General features: G+C 47.6%; 1 protein-coding gene across 5 annotated transcripts in view; it reads left to right on the forward strand.

The window, feature by feature from the left end:
- The window catches only part of LIMK2 (LIM domain kinase 2), a 59,264-nt gene that overhangs the window by 31,701 nt on the left and 8,326 nt on the right, over window positions 1–19,237 (forward strand). For all 5 annotated transcript variants that reach the window (XM_058690860.1, XM_058690861.1, XM_058690864.1 and 2 more), the window contains 9 exons: window positions 9,117–9,252; window positions 10,207–10,316; window positions 10,912–11,100; window positions 12,544–12,649; window positions 13,009–13,205; window positions 14,922–15,108; window positions 15,944–16,030; window positions 17,469–17,600; window positions 17,763–17,819. In XM_058690860.1, coding sequence (XP_058546843.1) covers window positions 9,117–9,252; window positions 10,207–10,316; window positions 10,912–11,100; window positions 12,544–12,649; window positions 13,009–13,205; window positions 14,922–15,108; window positions 15,944–16,030; window positions 17,469–17,600; window positions 17,763–17,819 — 1,201 coding nt within the window. The remainder of the gene's footprint in view (window positions 1–9,116; window positions 9,253–10,206; window positions 10,317–10,911; window positions 11,101–12,543; window positions 12,650–13,008; window positions 13,206–14,921; window positions 15,109–15,943; window positions 16,031–17,468; window positions 17,601–17,762; window positions 17,820–19,237) is intronic.

A 19,237-nucleotide genomic window follows, 5' to 3' on the forward strand; every position in this document is an offset into this window, starting at 1 on the left:
CCAAACGGCATGGAAGAAGCTGGCAAAACCTGGGTGTGGGCAGCCTAGTACACAGTAGGCGCTCTATAAACGCTTTTTCTATTAATGGCAGGCATATTTGCCTCTGGCTTTAAGGGTTTCTGAGCTCTCAGGTGAGTACAGTTGCTAAGGAAAGGCCTGGGCAGGTGCTTCTAAGACTGGAGCAGTTGGCTTTGGGGTGTTCCTGAGCTTCAGGCTAGCCCACCCCACCCCTGCCCCATGCAGGTCAGGTCCCCAGGCCTGAGACTTCTGGGGGCCTTTTTCTATGGGGCTTCTGGGAGGTGTAGAAACTTTCTACTTCTGACCTGCCTTTCTTTGCTCACTGCCCCACCCTACCTCCAACAGAAACTCCCCAGGGGGTTTCTGGCCCTCAGGGTCCCTTCTTGAATGGAGCCATTCCTGGCTGGGGTGGGGCTTGTTTTCATTCTTTGGGAGCAGCCTGTTCCAAGGGCTGCCTCCCCCTCACCAGTGGTCCTGGTCGACTTCTCCCTTTTGGCTTCCCCAACCCAGCTTCATGCCCAGACCTTGCTGCTGGGATACTAGTCAGGTGGCCATGCCCTGAGCAAAAAAGCAGAATACCATGTGGTTTCAGGGAATTACTGGACCCTGGTTGAGTGATGGGAAGCCTTTGGATATGGGGGAGGGGGAAGAGAACTTGGCCTTCAGGGCTGACTCTTCCAGGCACCCTCCTAGGCGCTTTATCCTTTGATTCTCTCAAAACCTAATGTCATTAAGTATCCCCGTTTTACTGAAGAGGCAACCACTTTCAACAGAGTTAATATGTGGAGTCTCTCTAGCCAGCCTTTGTCGTATTCCTGAGTTTGTTTCATCCTTCAAAAGGCACCTTCCTCTGCTCGCACCTCCCCCCAGGGCTGTCTCAGATTTGCTTTTCTCTCCCAGCAGAGGGAATCCAGAAAGGGCCCCCATAGGTTGCCTGGAACATCGGAGGGATGGTAGAGATTCTTTTCTGAAGAGCCAATGGGAATTGATCTTGAGTTTAGGAGGCAGGTTTTACCATGTGGAATCAAGATGCCAAATGTTTGAAATAGCCACTACTTTAGCCAGAGCCTCATTAATCCCTCTTACTCTTAATCCTGGAAAGGCAGTTTAGGGGAGGGGTTGTTCCCTTAGGAGCCAGGAATGCTGTGCCCCTTTTAATCTCGGGACAAGACACAACTCAGGAGCTAAAGCAGATAATGAACTCTCAACCTGGACCTTTGAGGGTCATGACACTGATGCTACCCAGGTCCCACCTGTCCTTTGTCTTGCTCTGTCTCCATGCCTCTGGGGAACCTGACTACCCTCTCTCTGCCCCAGTTCTTATTTGTCCAGCTGGAGTCAGGGGGTTACTGACTCGCTTTAGACCCTCCCACCTCCCCCAGATGACGGGGCTACATTTCTGGAGCCACTTCTGAAGGGATAGCCAACACTCAGGGCTCTGTGCCCCACAGGAGGGACCACCCAGACTTTCTGCTCTCCCAGGTATCAGTCTAATTGATCACCACTGTCACTGGTCAGAAAATCGCTTCTACCATCAGCCCCCTCCCTTATTACAGGGCATTCTCAAGGTCTCCTCTCTGACCTGGTGCCAGTTCCCTCCCTGGGCCTCAGTTCCTCCTCTGCAGAGCATAGGATTGGGCTTCCTAGACTCCCTGAACACAACCTTGCCAGATTCTGTGAAACAAATTAAGTCCTTGACCTCAAGTCTCTGGGGGAGTACAAAGTCCACTGGACTAGGGCTGTGGTTGCAGGAAAGTGACGCAACCAGATTCCATGGGGACATGATCAGGCGTGACAGTGCACAAGGGAGGGAAGAGGGAGCAGGGAATGAAGAATGTAATTTCTGTACCCTATACATCCCTACCTGACAGACTGCCCTCAGCAGAGTGCCACTAGTGTGAAGGGGGAGATACAATTTTGGTGTGCTTCCAAGTAAGAAAATGTCTCAAATTGGAATTTACAGAAGAGGTAAATTAAGTAGTGGCTTTTGTCTGACATCTTTAAAGGATTTTTCTTTTTATAGAATTTCCCTTAATGTCTAACATTAATTTAATGGGTTTGGTTTACACATTGTCTCTTAAAGAGAACAGGTGCATCTTTGTATCCTAAAGCAACCTGTGTTTAAAGGGAGAAATTGTTCTTAACTCTTCCCAGCTTAGCAGTAACTTTTTGGCAGCTGCCTTAGGTCCTGACTCCTCGTCTAAAAAGTGAAGGACTTGGATCAGGTGAATGATTCCTATAACTCCACAAGTCATGTGGCTCCTCAAAGACACACAGGCTCTTTTCCATTTTTTTACTAATCATGGAGGCTCTACCCTTAACTTCAGTATGACTGCACAAATTACTTGAATCTACAGGTTTCCTGGCTTTTGGTTGGAACTGAATCAACGCACTCTGGTAACACTTACTTCTTGCTGATCAGAGGCTTGTTATGTGTTTGGTTAATTTTTTTTAAGCAGGATAACATCATAGTCTATAATAATTACAGCTTCACTGACAGCCTGTTTCAGTCTACGGAGTCTACAGGAAGGAGGAGTAATAAAGGGATCTTTAGTGGTAGGAGACTGGGCTCTGATGGGCCAGTATCTGTAGGTGCCTGTTACATCCACCCTTCTGTGCCTGGGGGAGAGTTGGCATCCCTGGTCACAGTACCCTCAGGCTGTGGCACAGAGACCTGTCCATTTTCCCTTTTTAGCCCTGTCAGAGCTCAGAGGCAAGGGTCTAGAAACAGCTTCTCCCCAACAGTCTGTCTGCTCATTCAGGAGGCTAAAGATGAGCATCCAACAGGCCTTTACTAGGACATGGGAGGGCTTGTTTTTTTTTTTTTTTTTAAGTTTGTTTATTTATTTTGAGGGGGGAGGGGCAGAGAGAAAGGAGAATATCCCAAGCAGGCTTGGTGCTGTTAGTGTGCATAGCCCAATGCGGGGCTTGAAGTCACAAACTGTGAGCTCATGACCTGAGCCTAAATCAAGAGTCAGATGCTTTAGTGACTGAGCCACCCAGGTACCCCATGGTGGGCTTTTTCTTTAACTTGTGTAAATCTACTGTAATAGTGACTACTTCAACCACATAAGGTTGAAATATTACCTGTAAACATTTGGTCTGAAAAATTTGCATGTGCGTGAGGGCTGGGCTTATTATGTCTTATCTCACTTGGCCTCTCCCTGCACAGCACCTTGCCTGTTTGGTCTTGCACATCCTAGATGCACAGTAACTATTTCCTAATTGATAGTAATTGATAATAATAAATGTTTTCTAATTTATTAGATAAATGATTCATTTTAGGACCTTCTTTACTCACAGAAATCTGTTTAGTTCCAGGCCAAGATGCAGATCCATATTGCTTAGGCACAGGAGAGAAAGGAGTCTGTCTATTTTGCCCTTGCTGTTCTCAAGTTAAAGAGGGGAGGGAGGGAAATGGACATTTACTGGGCACCTGCTTGAGCATCTGTACATAATTTTCATAAACTGGTGAGGTTTTATCATCACTGGTATACAAATAAAGAAACTATGGCCCAGAGTGGCCCTTGAAGTGACACAGATAGTAAATGACAAAGAAAGAATGTGGACCCAGATCTTGAAAGAGTTATTTTGAGAATTTCAACCTGATTATCTTTTTTTTTCTTTTTTCTTTTTTTTTTAAACTGTGTTCCCTACTGACTCATAAGTCCTTAGTTTGGGGCCACTAACTGGTTCAGTCAGTGGAACATATGACTCTCGATCAGGTTGTGAGTTTGAACCCTACATTGAGTGTAGAAATTACTTAAAAATAAAGTCTTTTTTTTTTTTTTTTTTTTTTTTTTTTTAGGCCCTTAGTTTGGATCTGAGCTGCCCACTGAACTGACCATAGTGCTTTGGGAGAGGAATTTTCAAGGTTGTCGGCTATCCTCAACACATGTGGGCCTGTCTGTGATCTCCCCTGACTGGAGGGTTTCAGCTCTGTTCCCTCTGGTTGCTCAGGAGAGGGTCTGATACCTCAGACCTCTATTTAGGGTTCCACCACCAGCTCCACTACCTCCAAGCTGAATGCCCTTGGGCAACCTGCTGCTAGGGCAGATTTTGACATTCACTTGAAACTTTCAAAAATTGAAAGCTGCAATAAAAAAGGCTTGGCTTTGGGAGAAACATATCGTGGCCATGGCCTCTAACAATCTGAGGGGGGCGTTTTGGGGGTAGCACCTTACATTTCCAGAGTGTGTTTTGGATTCTTTTTATTTTTATGTTTATTTAGTTTTTTCTTTCTTTCTTTTTTTTAATGTTTATTTTTGAAAGAGAGGGACAAGTAGGGGAGGGACAGGGAGAGGGGGTCAGAGGATCTGAAGTGGACTCTGTGCTGACAGCAGGGCTCGAACCCACGCGATGCGGGGCTCGAACCAGGAAACGCCCTGCACATCGTGAGATCATGACCTGAGCTGAAGTCGGATGCTTAACTGAGCCACCTAGGCACCCCATAATGTTTATTTACTTTTTGAGAGATAGAACTCGAGAGCGCAAGTTGGGGAGGGGCAGAGAGAGAGAGAGGGAGACAAGAGGATCCAAAGCTGGCTCTCTGCTGTCAGCACAGAGCCCAATGTGGGGCTCAAACCCACCAACCAGCAGATCATGACCTGAGCTGAAGTCCAACACTTAACAGACTGAGCCACCCAGGTGCCCCATAGATTCTTTTCTTAAAAAGGCAGAGACTGCTGGAGAACAATGCTGTGGACTAAAGAAAGGAGGAGAATCATTGTGCCATTTAAATTCAGTACTTGGATTTAAGGGGAAGCCTCACAAAGTGTTAACACTCAAGGGGACTTGAGCTCTCATTTTCACAGATGCAAATCCTGAGGCCCAGCTTAGTAGATGTGCTGCATTACTCAGGTGCTCAGGTGATGTAGTCTACTGGAAATGGCTTCATAGCCAAGTACACATAGGTTAAGACTCTAGCTCCATCCTGTGTGTGTGTCAGGCAACTTTGCACAAGTGACTTGACTCTGCTTTTCAGTGTTCTATAAGATAGGGATAATCCTATCACCTTGCAGGATGTGGCCAGGATATAAGTAAGGCACCTCATAGAATGCCCAGAATATGGTTGGCATTTAAGTAACAGTCGACAGTAATTGTTCTTAATATCTAAGCTAGGACTCTAAGTCTACCACTCGGGTGACCTGAGAACTAATTGTGTTCTGTGACAAAACAGCTTAGGGACCCACAACCAGCCCTCCTATCAGCTGTTCACCTTCCTGTTATTCAGACATACCTGTGTCAGCCAACTTTGGCTGTTTCGCTGGCCATGCCCTTCAAAGGCATTCCCTGACACATGGTGTGCCTTGGTGATGTCGCTCTCCAGGCAGGTGTTCTTCCCAGAAGTCTGGCGTGGCTCTCTCCTGCATGTCTACACTCGTTTCTCTCCCCACTCTCCTGGGCCTGGCCAGGGCTACCTGCAACAAACAAAAGCAGAATATTGGCAGTGGAAAGGAGGACGTGTTCTGGTACTCCTGTGCCCTGCAGCACACATACCATTGAGAGGGTGTAACAGGGCCCAGGCCTGCATTTGGGTGCAAATAACGTGTGCACCAGCTTTTCTCCATTGCATTCAGCAGAAGGGCAGGACCTGCTGACCATGAGCCACAGAATGTTTGTGCTTCCACCTGGATTGCTGGTTCTTGCCACTCCCACCATTTTCGGTTTGGAAACCTCTGCTAGGGCTTACTGTGCTGGGCTCTTTGTTAGGTGCTTAGTCTACCAACAGTAAATGGGACACTGTTCCTGTCCTCCAGGAACTCACACTCTAATGAAGGAGAAAGATAGGTACCTAGGAGCTTCAAGTCAGAAGCTGGGAGGCAAGAATGAAGTTCCTGCTCCTAGTGCTGGCCCTTTGCTAGGCTCCTCACAGTCTTTCAGAACTGGATTTAATGTCCTCACTGCTACCCTGAATATAGGTAGTGATGTTGCCCTTTGTCTCATTTCACAAATGAGAAATGAAGCAGCCAGCCCAAGATCACTTAGGTGGTAAGTGGTAGTTCAGAGATTGGAACTTTAGATCATCTAGGGAAAGACATAGATATGCATGGAATTAAGGGGATGTGGGTATAGTCTAATTCCTTCATTTTATAGGTGGAGAAACTATACCTGGAGAAAGAAAGGGCCTTGTCCAAGAGCCTGTAGCTCCCAAGAACTTGAACCAGGCCTCTTCCCAATTCAGCTCATCCAGCATGCCTTTTACATTGAGAGGAATTTGAGCTGCATGTCCAGAACAGGTCTTCCCCCTTTGCCTCCTAGAATTAATGGTTCACACTGTACCATTCTAGGTATTTCATATCCATACTCTTCATGCTGTATCTGGCTCTCAAGTCCCTTAAGTTCAGCGTCCATAAAACAAGTAGGAGAGGGGCACCTGGGTGGCGTCCAACTTTGGCTCAGGTCATGATCTCGCAGTTTGTGAGTTTGAGCCCCACGTTGGGCTTGCTGCTGTCGGTGCAGAGGCTTCTTTGGATCATCTGTCCCCCTCTCTCTGCCCGTCCCCTGCATGCATTCTGTCTCTCTCAAAAATAAATAAACAGGGGCGCCTGGGTGGCGCAGTCGGTTAAGCGGCCGACTTCAGCCAGGTCACGATCTCGCGTCTGTGAGTTCGAGCCCCGCGTCGGGCTCTGTGCTGACAGCTCGGAGCCTGGAGCCTGTTTCCAATTCTGTGTCTCCCTCTCTCTCTGCCCCTCCCCCGTTCATGCTCTGTGTCTCTCTGTCCCAAAAATAAATAAAAAACATTGAAAAAAAAAATTTTTTTTTAAAAAAATAAATAAATAAACATTAAAAAAAAAAAAAAAAGAACAAGTAGGAGATGCTACAGGATGGGGATGACTGATGGCAGAAGCCATCAGTGTTAAACATCCAGAGAGACGTGGACACTCCATAAAGAGCGATTCTCAGGGTCCTGCTTCTCTAGACCTTCCTGGCTCAGTTGCTTTCTGTAGCTGCTTCAACTCATTCTGGTCTCCCTCCTCCCTCCTGCAGTGCCCAGTAGTAGTAGCACCCATTGTGACCTCTCACCTTTCATTGTTAATTAAGTTTTGTTTAGACTTTCTCTTCCCCAGCTCATTATAAGCTCTTGGAAATTGTTGTAGGGAACCTTGTATATCTATCTCTTATATCTGCAGTGCCTAGCAAGATGCTGTAATAATACAGCTAGTTCCGCTCTTCACAGTTTGCAAAAGGCTTTCCTCATACATTAGCTCATTTAGTCTTCACGGTGTTCTTTGTAGTACTGTGCTATTAGTCACATTTTGTCAAGGAGGAAGAACTGAGAGAAGTCCAAAGCTACCCAGCTAGTGGAGGAAAAATGGCAAATAGTGTGAGCAGCTACCATTATCATCATCTTTAATAGCAGTTTAACACTTCATGAGTTCCTACTGTACTTAGCCTTTTATATAAACTATATATAGTTTGGTACATGTTATTTCCTTTCCACAGTAGTCCATTTGACAGATGAGGTCAGAGGAGTGAAGTAACTTCCCCAAGATGAGCTAACTAGTAAGTGGCAGGGTCAGGAGTCACACTAAGAGGCCACTCCATCCTGCCTCTCAGAAGCAAGGATTTGGCCAGTGAAGGGTGGTGTGAAGCCTTGACAACAAGAATAGAGTCTTCACTGGAAAGAAAGAGGTGGCATGGGCTCACAAGGGCAGGGAGCCCTTAGCTCTGGGTGCTGGGAGGTTCAGAAATGAGGAGAGGTTCAGAAATGCTTATCTTGTGCAAACTTGGTCTGAAAACACACCCAGCCTGACTGAGGGGTGGAGCTTTACAACCAGGTAATTGGAGGGGAAAGGAGCTGTGGAGTCTAACATGTATATCTTGCACAGTGCTAGTGGAATTTTGTTTACCCCCCATTATTTTATTTTGAAAAATTTCAAATACATAGAAGAGTTGAAGGAAATGTTCAAAGAACACCCATATGTATCCTTCACCCAGACTTAACTTTAAGCCACTTTCTCTTTATGTACACACATGATGTATTTTATTTTTTGCTGAACTATGTAAAAGTAAGTTGTAGATATCTTGACTTTCACTCTTAGTTACTCTAATATGTTTCTTCTAAGAATTCTTCTATCTAACCAAGGTATCATTATTACATCTAAGAAAATGGATAGTAATTTCACAGTATAATCTAATATATAGCCCAAATTCAAGTTTCCTCAGTTCCAAAAATGACACTCATAGCTGCTTTCTTTTTCAATCCAGAATTGAATCCAAGGTTTAGGTGCTGCATTTGGTTGCTGTGTCTCTAGGCTTTTTTAATCCCTGTACCTTTTTTTCCCCATGACATTAACTTTTTGGAAGAGTCAAGAACAGTAGTCTTAGAATGACCCACATTCTGGATTTGCCTGATTGTTTCTTAATGCTTAGCATAATTTTTTCACAAGAATGCTACATGTTAATGATGTTAATAAAAACTTAAACATCAGCAATGGTGTTGGTGATGGGTAGTTTTTTTGAAGAACAGAGGTGATTGAGCTTCTTTAGTTCATTGAGATATCTGTCTAGACCAGAGGTTCTTTTTAGAGAGAGAGGGCATGTGCAAGCTGGGAGAGAGGGGCAGAGAGGGAGAGAGAGAATCTTAAACAGGCTCCACACTGACACAGGGCTCAATCCCATGACCCTGGGATTGTGACCTGAGCTGAAATCTAGAACAGAGGTTCTTAGCTGGGGCCATGACTAGGCTTCAGACCTACACACACACACACACACACACACACACACACACACACACACACACACCCATACCTAAATAATATGTACATTTTCCTTGTACATGCCTTCTTCCAAGAGCGGCTTCTTGATTCTTACTAGATTCTCTGAGGGCTTCAAGACACAAAAATGTTAAAAAAATTAATAAACAGACACTGGTCTACCAGGTTAGGCAGACAATACAGAACTGGTTTCTGGGATCTTCTTTATTCTGAATCAGCTTCCTTTGGGGAGATGGCAGTAAACTGTAACTTTCCTCCATCTTGGCTTTGGATCAAGGAAAGGTCTGTCCATTTTGTTGTTAGACCTGGGAGCCAGAGGCAGCCTATGTAGCCTGGTTCCAGGGATCCACAACAATTTTTTCTTGTCTTGCCTTTCAGGTGCTCAGAATGCCAGGATTCCCTCACCAACTGGTACTATGAGAAGGATGGGAAGCTTTATTGCCACAAGGACTACTGGGGGAAGTTTGGGGAGTTCTGCCATGGGTGTTCTCTGCTGATGACAGGGCCTGTCATGGTGAGTGAGTCCCTCTCGGTCATCAGAGTCCATTGACAGCTCCTCTGGTTTCCCATGGCCTTTCATCTTCTACTCTTCCATCAGCCAAGGCCTCCCCTTTTATTTCTTCAATCACTTAACAGATGTTTGTTGAGTACCAATTAAGTGCCAGGTAGTATCCTTCCCTTAAAAACTTAACAGTCCAGGGGCACCTGGGTAGCTCAATAGGTTGAGTGTCCAACTGTTGATTTCGGCTCAGGTCATGATCTCATGGTTTGTAGGTTCGAGCCCTGCATCAGGCTCTGTGCTATTAAGCACAGAGCCTGCTTGGGATTCTCCCATCTCCCTCTGTCTCTCTGCCCCTCCCCAGCATGCGTGCTCTCTCTGTCTCTCTCTCTCAAAATAAATAAATAAACATTTTTTTTAAGGTAAAAAAAAAAAACAAACTCAACAGTCCAATATTGGGAATGGGTGGGTGGGCGGGCAGGGCAGAGATTTAATTCAATGGATAAAGTCCTTGAAGGAGAGCATTACAGGTTGAGAGGAGAATACACCCAAGTTGTGTAGAGGGAATCTGAAAAGGAGACCCTGGAATGGGCTGGTAGAGAGAGGTTCCACCTCCACTACCTGCTTCAGAAAAGGGCTTTAAGCCCAATCATGGATTTGCCAACTCTGTGTTAGAGGAACTATGTGTCTTTCTAGTGAGGATGATGACTTCTGGGGACTTGGCTAGGACCAAAAGAGTTTTTTGTAATCTCAGAAATGACAGAGAGGCACCAATCTGACTTGTCCTCTGGAAGCTCTGGGGCAGAGTTGTGCAAAGGACCTATAGATCCTTAATTAGAGGTCTCTCTAGGGGCGCCTGAGTGTCTCAGTCAGTTAAGAGGTCACTCACCCACCCCTACTCTCCAGCAACAGTGACAACTCACTTCCTCCATCTGTCATCTGTCTACCCTTCTCCCCACCTGATCACAGGTGGCCGGGGAGTTCAAGTACCACCCAGAGTGCTTTGCCTGTATGAGCTGCAAGGTGATCATCGAGGATGGGGATGCATATGCTCTGGTGCAGCATGCCACCCTTTACTGGTAAGATGGTGTCCCTCTCCCCTACAAGAGCAGTCAAGAGAGAGGAACAGATGGCAGTGCGAGTTGGGCAGAAACAGTACTGGGATATCAGAGCACTGGATTCCTATCCCAGCAATGCCTATAACCAGCTCTGTAATCTGTAAGCAAGACAAGTAACAGCTCTCTGCCCTCTGTCCTTACCGACCATGAGAATAATGACACTTTGTGCTGCAGTCTTCCCAGAGGGAGAGAATGGCTCAGAAGGTGCTCTCAGAGAAGGATCCCAGAAAATTAAAAGCAAAGGCCCCTTAGAGTTCATTTGTGCAATTGCCTCAGTTGGCAAAGAAGTCAGGCTGAGGCCCAAAATGGAGAAGAGGGCTGGGTTCTCACTGTGAATCAAAGGCAGAGTGAAGAGAACCCAGGCCATCTCACCCCCACTTCCAGCCTACCCCAGAGACCCTGGGCTCTTCTTTCTGAGCAACCAACTGGAATCATGGCAAGGATGGTAATAGTGGGATTGTGGGTACTATTGCTTGAAGCCACATGGTACAGTGGTTACTGGGGGCTTCCAGGTGGGGCTCCAGGATCTTAACCACCTTTATGTTCCTCTTGCTAGTGGGAAGTGCCACAATGAGGTGGTGCTGGCACCCATGTTTGAGAGACTCTCCACGGAGTCTGTTCAGGACCAGCTGCCCTACTCTGTCACACACATCTCCATGCCAGCCACCACGGAGGGCAGACGGGGCTTCTCTGTGTCTGTGGAAAGTGCCTGCTCCAACTATGCCACCACTGTGCAAGTAAAAGAGTGAGTATTTTGAGAACCCCAGGAGCAGGAGTCCTTACACAGAGTCCATAGATGGGCCTCAAGGGGTGCAGAGTTCTCTTCACCCACATCTCATATCTTTGTCCTGGAGCTCACTGTGCTGTAACTGCACCTGGGCCTTGGCACTTACTCTTCCTTCTGCCTAGGCTGCTTCCCACAAGATACTTAATGACAGAACCGCTCACCTTTCATGTGTCAAGTTTCAGATAACGTTTGTTCTTTGAAATTATCTGGCTTGATTATGAGTATTAGTTTATCATCTGTCCTCCCAACGAGTTTCTTCTGGAACTTAATCTTGTTCAGTACTGTATGTCCAGGTCCTGGAACTGTGTCTGGCATGTAGTATATGTTCATTGATTACCGTTCTGTTGGTTGAGTGAATGGAGGATGGAGGAGAAAGAGGTTAAGACTTCATCCTAGGTCCAGGCCAGAGACCAGATGGGGAAAGAGCCTGTGTTCATCTAATACCAGTAATGAGGAATTTATGGCTGCCAGCCCTATAAATAGCGATTGTGCACTTACTAGGTGCTTGCAGTACAGGTGAGAGGTATTAAGGTTGGGGAAGTCACCAAGAGTTGAGATCTGCACTAAAACCTCATTAGATGAAGATGGGAGGGAATTGTGTTCAGGGCAGAGGTGGGAGTCTATGATTGTGTCTGGTGTAAATTAGGTGGTTGGGAATAGCCAGAAAAGGGGGCTATTAAGTTATGTAGGGCCTGGATTATGAACACTCAGCAGGTCTTTTAAGGGATAAGCAACAAGGTGATACAACCAAGTTAGCGTTCTAGAGGGATTGCTGGCATGGATGTTGGATGGAAGAGGAGCAAGCCTGGAAATGTAGAGGGTGGTGTTAATAAAAACTTAAACATCAGCAATGGTGTTGGTGATGGGTAGTTTTTTTGAAGAACAGAGGTGATTGAGCTTCTTTAGTTCATTGAGATATCTGTCTAGACCAGAGATTCTTTTTAGAGAGAGGGGCAGAGAGGGAGAGAGAGAATCTTAAACAGGCTCCACACTGACACAGGGCTCAATCCCATGACCCTGGGATTGTGACCTGAGCTGAAATCTAGAACAGATGTAGAGACCAGGGACCAGTTCTATTGAAAGATCCAGGTGAGAGATGTTGGTAACTATGATGATGAAGTGAAGGCAGGATTCTCAAAGATGGTAAGGGTTGTGGAGCAGTGAGAGAACTCCAGATAGGGGAGATGCCATCCAAGGCTCTGGCTTAGGCCATTGGGTGAGTGGGGGTGCCCTTCACTGAGATGAGGCACCTTGTAAAGGGTGTTGCATTTCCCCTGTGAGTTGTCTAGGCCTTGCAGGCATGTAGGGGCCTGGGGCATGGTGAACCTTCCTATACAAGTAAAATTGGTCAAGCACAATTTTAGGATGCCTTCTTCCTGCCTCAACTCTTGTCTGGCCCAGGGTCAACCGGATGCACATCAGTCCCAACAACCGCAATGCCATCCACCCCGGGGACCGCATCCTGGAGATCAATGGGACCCCTGTCCGCACACTCCGAGTGGAAGAGGTACAGTGTGTGTCCAGTCTGTCTTGTGGGGGTGGAACATGGTATAGACCTTCTGGGAGATCAAGCTGTGGACCTTTGCCTTTCTCCACCCCCAGTCTATCTCTTTGTCTTGCCACTGAGCCTGTGACCACTGATGACCTGTGTCAGCCTGGCACATTCTCAGGGCAGCAGGGATGGCCTGACAGATGGGATATCTGACAGGATGCCAGTGAGAGGGCACTGGGGCTACTGGCAGCTAGAGGCCACCATTAGCCAACTTGAGCATTGGCCATAGTGTACTAAGATCATGTGGGCTGACGGTGGGTGGCCTAGGATGGGACAGCCTGTGGGAGCCAGCCTTACACTGCTTTTGGCTACAGGTAGAGGATGCGATTAGCAAGACAAGCCAGACACTTCAGCTCTTGATTGAACATGACCCCGTCTCCCAGCGCCTGGACCAGCTGCGGCTGGATGCACGGCTCTCTCCCCGCATGCAGAATGCCGGACACTCCCCTACTCTCAACACCCTGGACACCAAGGAGAATTTGGAAGGAACACTAAGGAGACGCTCTCTGAGGTGCTGCCTCCCACGCTGATTCCATGCTGACCAATGCCTATCCTTCAGATGAGGCTGAGCTGACTTTGGGAGGCCAGCAGAGTTAGGAAGGAAACCCGCTGGCCAGAGATGGGCCATGAGGATTGTGCTGACCCAGCTCTCCCCATAGGGATCACAGTTCACAGCCAGGGCCTGTACATGATCTGACCCAGCTGTCTGCCAGGTTTCGTTAGAAACCAGAGAGTCGGCTCTGTCCACTGAACTTCTGAGCTGAACTCAGGAGGCAGAAATGCTGACCCCCAAAGGACAGCATGGCCCATGGGGAAAGCATGGGGTTCAGAGGCTGGAGTTGGGGCACAGAAAGGATTAATAAGTGGAAGTAAGAACACTGAAAACTGTAAAGCAAGAGATGGATGCAAGCTGTTTTAGATTTGAGGGACCAACAATCAAAACCTCATAGTTCCAAGTCCATGGGGAGGGAGCAATCACCCTGGATACAGGTGCCAAATAGGGAGACTGAAAGAACAGGAGTCTGAAGCAGTGGCTCTCCAGGCAGACACACCCATACCATGCTTTTGAGCTGAGCTCCCTCCCTTCACACATCACTTCATGTCTCTAAGCCTCTGTTTCTGCATCTATCAAGTGGAGTTCTAAGACAAAGGTGGCTGTCTTTTATGTAAGGACAATCCTTTATGTAAGGATTCAGTGTGGAAAGAATGCAAAGTGGCACAGTGACATCACAGGGTCAGCACTAACTCAATGTGAGGTGTTGTTAGTATCATTAGGAGTCAGGTCTTTATCCACCCTCCTGATCAAACAGACTGAATCACTCAGGGCCCTTGACTGGCACCTGTTGGAAACAGGGCCCTCCCCACAGATTTCTGGGCATGCACTTCTGGCTGTCTTTGTGGCCTCAGAACGAGTGAGCTGGTAGAGGTGAGGTGCCAGAGGGCAGAGAAGGCCTGAGAACATGGCTTGGAAGCAGGAAGATGTGGGGTGGCTAGGGACTGCTTAGATCTCTGGAGGGCCATATTGCAGAAGGCAGCACACCTTGTGTGCTTCTGTGGGCACAGTTGGTGGAAGGCAGAGCAAAAGAGCAAGAGTTGAGAAGCCTGTGTGTGGTCCTTTCTGGGTAGCCCAAATGAAACAGGAAGATGTGCTGGAGGGAAGTTTGCAGGGTTGTAATTCACCTGCAGTGCTGTGGACTTCAACCTTTCTTGTCCTTCAGGAAGTCGGTAACAGTTATCAACCATTATTATTACTGGCTGCTTTTAAAAATGTAAATACGCTGGTTTTATTGCTGTAAAAATCATACATGCTTATTATTTTAAATTTCAGGAAATATAGACAGGTACAAAATGAGCAAAATAGCCAGAATCCCATTTGGTCATTTTTTGGATGGTGGTAGGCTACCACTCTAACCCAATTCCGTACCTTGAATCAAGCAGGCATGTAAAGTGGTGGGTTACCATCCTACAGTGCTGTCCTATATTGAGCACTATAGGGTTCCTGCTTTGAATGTGGTTTTATTGTGCTTAAATAAACTACTGATGTTTGTAGCCCCAAAATGGCATGTCTGTCTGACATAAGAGTTCCTTCCCCTCATCATAGTACCTGAACTACAGAAATTGGGATGGATAGGGTGGTAAGGTAGCTTTGGGGTTTCTACCTCCATGGTTTTTCTGGCAAGTCTCTGAGGACTACCCTATCCCTACCCTCATCTTTCCTTATCTTCAGGCGCAGTAACAGCATCTCCAAGTCCCCTGGCCCCAGCTCCCCAAAGGAGCCCCTGCTCTTTAGCCGTGACATCAGCCGCTCAGAATCCCTCCGCTGTTCCAGCAGCTACTCACAGCAGATATTCCGGCCATGTGACCTGATCCACGGGGAGATCCTGGGGAAGGGCTTCTTTGGACAGGCCATCAAGGTGAGCACAGGCAGCAGCTGGTCTGCTTCTCGGCCCCCTACCCTTCTCTCACCTTCTTTTGGGGAGCTCTTACCACATGGTCTCACCCCATACCTACCCTGCAGGACACCAGGCCCCCTTCCTTGCTGCAGGTGATGGTGTGAGGGCTACACTCCTGCCCTCCCAGGCCACCTAAGGGCAGTGTTGCTGTTGTAGTGAGCTTGGTGGACCTGGAGACCCAGGTTGGGATGAGTTGTTGCCCATGGCCCTGCTATCTCCAGGCAGTGATGTTTTTAGGTACCCAGAGGCCTGAGTGTTGGGTATACTGCAGGGAGCACACAGGGGAGTGGCTCCTGCCTCCCTGATGAACAGTCTTAGGGACTAACCTCTCTCTCTTTCTCTCCTCCTCCTCTGCTGAGAGCTGGGAGGGGGGGTCAGGTAAGCCATGTGTCTCAGCTTCCAGGGCATTGGGGCTGGAGAGCTCACCCTGACCCACCTAGTTCCCTGGTGCATGTCTGTGGCACTGACCCCTACTGTCCCCAGACTTCTGTTCACCCAAGGGACTCACTCCTTTGTCAGATAACCAGAGTCCCTGCTTGGCTTGGCAGTGTCCCTTCCTGCCTCCTCACTTCCCTTTTCTGCATTCTTGCCTCCCCTCTATGCATGCCCCGTTCTCAAAAGAGGGTACGCTCCCCTTTGAGGCCCCTGTTGCCTCATGCTGTGTCTTCTACACATGAATTCTGTCAGTCTGATCTGGCTCAGTATGTCTTCCAAGGGATGGGATGGCCAGTTGCATATATTTACACATATTTCCCCGGAACTCTGCACCACTAATAGTTGTCCTCCTTGTAACTAGGTAACACACAAAGCCACGGGCAAAGTGATGGTCATGAAGGAGTTAATTCGGTGTGATGAGGAAACACAGAAGACTTTTCTGACTGAGGTAAAAAGGTGGGGTAGGGGTTAGGAGTGTGGTGTCACTCTTGGAAGAGGGTAGATCTTACTAAATAACGGTTTCAGGAGGAAACTTGTTTTATTTTGTTACTTTTTAAAAAAAAATTAATGTGGGGCACCTGGGTGGCTCAGTCGGTTGAGCGTCCGACTTCGGCTCAGGTCACGATCTTGCGGTCCGTGAGTTTGAGCCCCACGTCAGGCTCTGGGCTGATGGCCCAGAGCCTGGAGCCTGCTTCCGATTCTGTGTCTCCCTCTCTCTCTGCCCCTCCCCCGTTCATGCTCTGTCTCAAAAATAAATAAATGTTAAAAAAAATTAATGTTTATTTTAATTTTTTTAAATGTTTATTTTTGAGAGGGAGGAAGAGAGAGAGAGAAAGAATGTGTGAGGGAAGGGGCAGAGAGAGGGAGACACAGAATCTGAAGCAGGCTCTAGGTTCTGAGCTGTCAGCACAGAGCCTGATGTGGGGCTAAAACCCACAAACCATGAGATCATGACCTAAGTCGAGTCGGACACTTAACCAACTGAGCCACCCAGGCACCCCTAATGTTTCTTTTCGATAGAGGAGACAGAGTGCAAGCATGGGAGTGGCAAAGAGAGAGGGAGACACGGAACCCAAAGCAGGCTCCAGGCTCTGAGCGGTTAGCACAGAGCCCAATGTGGGGCTTGAACCACGAACCATGAGATCATGACCTGAGCCAAAGTCAACGCTTAACCAACTGAGCCACCCAGGCACCCCTAGGTGGAAACTTATTTTAGAATCACTTTTTTTTTTTTTTTTTTTTTTTTTTTTTTTATGTAAACAATTTTTTTTTATAGAATCACTTTCTTAAAAGCTGGGCAGAAAATAGCGGTAGAGGAATATCCTGCCCCTTCTAAATTACAGCATAATAACCTATTCAATAAACATTTACTAAAGACAGCATGATCTGGGTACAAGGGATACAGTAACAAACGAGATGTGGTTCAGAGGAGCTTACAGTTAGTGGGGGTTATGGACAAGAAAACAGGCCAATTTAGGACAACTAGATATTATACTCACCACCTGAATACCCTGCTAAGGGAGCCTGGAGTGGGGCCTTCCAGAGAACTGCCATCTCTTGGGCATTTACACATTTTTTACCACCTCTCCCAAGTTGTTCCATTCCTTTGGTTGGTACTCCTGTGGTTCAGGTATTGCCCTCCAGGCCTTTGTTTCACTCCTGGACCCTCCCATTCCAGTTCCCCCCAGTACAATTCCTAGAAAGGCAGCATCCCAGGGTGAGGCCTCTGAGGCATCCCTATCCATGTGGAGGTGTCCTGCCCCATCACATAAGACTGGAGGTAGGAGATGCAGGTAACAGTTATCAGACTGACTCCTTGGAGGGAAGGGGTGAGGAAGACATAGTGGAAAGTAACCATCCACCTTCCTTGGCCTCGTCACCCCCAGGTGAAGGTGATGCGCAGCCTGGACCACCCCAATGTGCTCAAGTTCATTGGTGTGCTGTACAAGGACAAGAAGCTGAACCTGCTGACAGAGTACATTGAAGGGGGCACGCTGAAGGACTTTCTGCGCAGTGTGGTGAGCACACCACCCTCGCTGCTTTGCCTACAAAGGGGCATGCTGAGCGTGATTGGGCACAGGCAGGGAGGGTTCACTGGCAGACGATATTGACCCATGGGGCCTGGACCACAAATGGGACAGGTCCTAACAGCCTCTGATGGGCATTCCCCCTTCCCATAGGACCCATTCCCCTGGCAGCAGAAGGTCAGATTTGCCAAAGGCATCGCATCTGGAATGGTGAGTTCTGCCAACAGCCCTGCCAGGTGTGGGAGTGGTGGTGAGGTGGTGATGGGGAGGGACTGCAGGCAGGCACTAGAAGGCAAAGACCCCATCCTGGGCAGCTTGTATGGGCTGGGTCAGTCAGCAGCTATTTATTGAGCTTCTTTCTGGGCTGTTGAAATTGCCCCCAGTTGTTTTTCTTAGCTCACAATCTACCTCAAAGAATTCCAAATCTTCAAGGGAAAACTGGAGAGGCAAACTAGTAGCGTCTAGCCACTGCAGGAGCTTGGAACAAGCAGGGAACCTCACTGCCTATGAAATCAGAGAAGGGGGAAGTGTTCTAATTGAGCCCTGAAGGATGGGTCAGAATTGGATAAAAGTTCCTCTTGGCAGAGAGGCACCAAGGTTGAGGTGATGATAGCGGCAAATACCTGGGAGGAGAGAGGAAGTAATAGTCTATTTCACCTGGGAAAGAATGATACCAGTTATATAGTAGTAGTAGTACCAGTGACAGTCGCTGAGTGCTTTCTGTATGCCAGGCACTGAGCTGAAGGACTGACATGCATGTATATGTTTGTTCCTCATGACAGCCCCGGTTTCCAGATGAGAAGCTGATGCTAGAAAGCTAGAAAGAGAGAGGAGCTTGGGCTTGTCAGTCTGACCCCAAGCCTGAAGCTTTAATCACCGCTTTTCATGTGGTGTCCATTAAGACAGTGTTGGTCTCGGGTACATTAAGGTCCCTATATTTCAGGCTAAGGAGTCTGGATTTTACTTAGGATGCTTAGGAAGCATCTTTTTAGACAGATGTAAAAGATGTTTAAGTAAGGAAGTTTTGTGAGCAGAGCTGTGCTTTTTTTGAGGTACCTAGAAGAATGGTGGTGTCACTTACCAGATACTGGGGAGGCAGTGATGTTGGGGAAACAGGTTTGGGAAGACCTAGTGTCGACTGAGGCTGATGTGCTGTTAGTGGGCATCAGCATATGTAGAGAAGGCAGCTTTAAAAAGGGCTGACACCAAGGAGGCTAGAAGGAAACAGCAGCCACACAGGAGTCTCAGGAGCAGGTAGCGTGGGAGAAGTTCTGGCAGCCTTTGGGGAAAGGACAGGCAAGCAGGCAGGTCACAAGAGCTACCATGATTCAGGAAGAGCTCCCTGGGTATGTGAGCAGAGCCAGGAGCCTAGGGGATGCAAACATTATTGCAAAGGACAGGGGAGGAGGGAAGTAGCTCCTTCCACATTTGCTGGGGAAGAGAAAAGAAAAGGAAGTGGCTACAGAGAGTGACAGGAGCCAGGAGTGGAGACTAGGGGTGGAAATAACAAAGACTTGTGTGAAAACATTGGGGTAGGAAGAGGGAGAGGTTAAAGTGTAGAAGAACAAGGAGGGTGCTGAGTCTCAGGGAAGGAGAATGTCAGAAATACAGAGCCAGCTGGCCAGGAG

The sequence above is a fragment of the Neofelis nebulosa genome, chromosome 11 (assembly GCF_028018385.1).
Source record: "Neofelis nebulosa isolate mNeoNeb1 chromosome 11, mNeoNeb1.pri, whole genome shotgun sequence".
Taxonomy (NCBI): domain Eukaryota; kingdom Metazoa; phylum Chordata; class Mammalia; order Carnivora; family Felidae; genus Neofelis; species Neofelis nebulosa.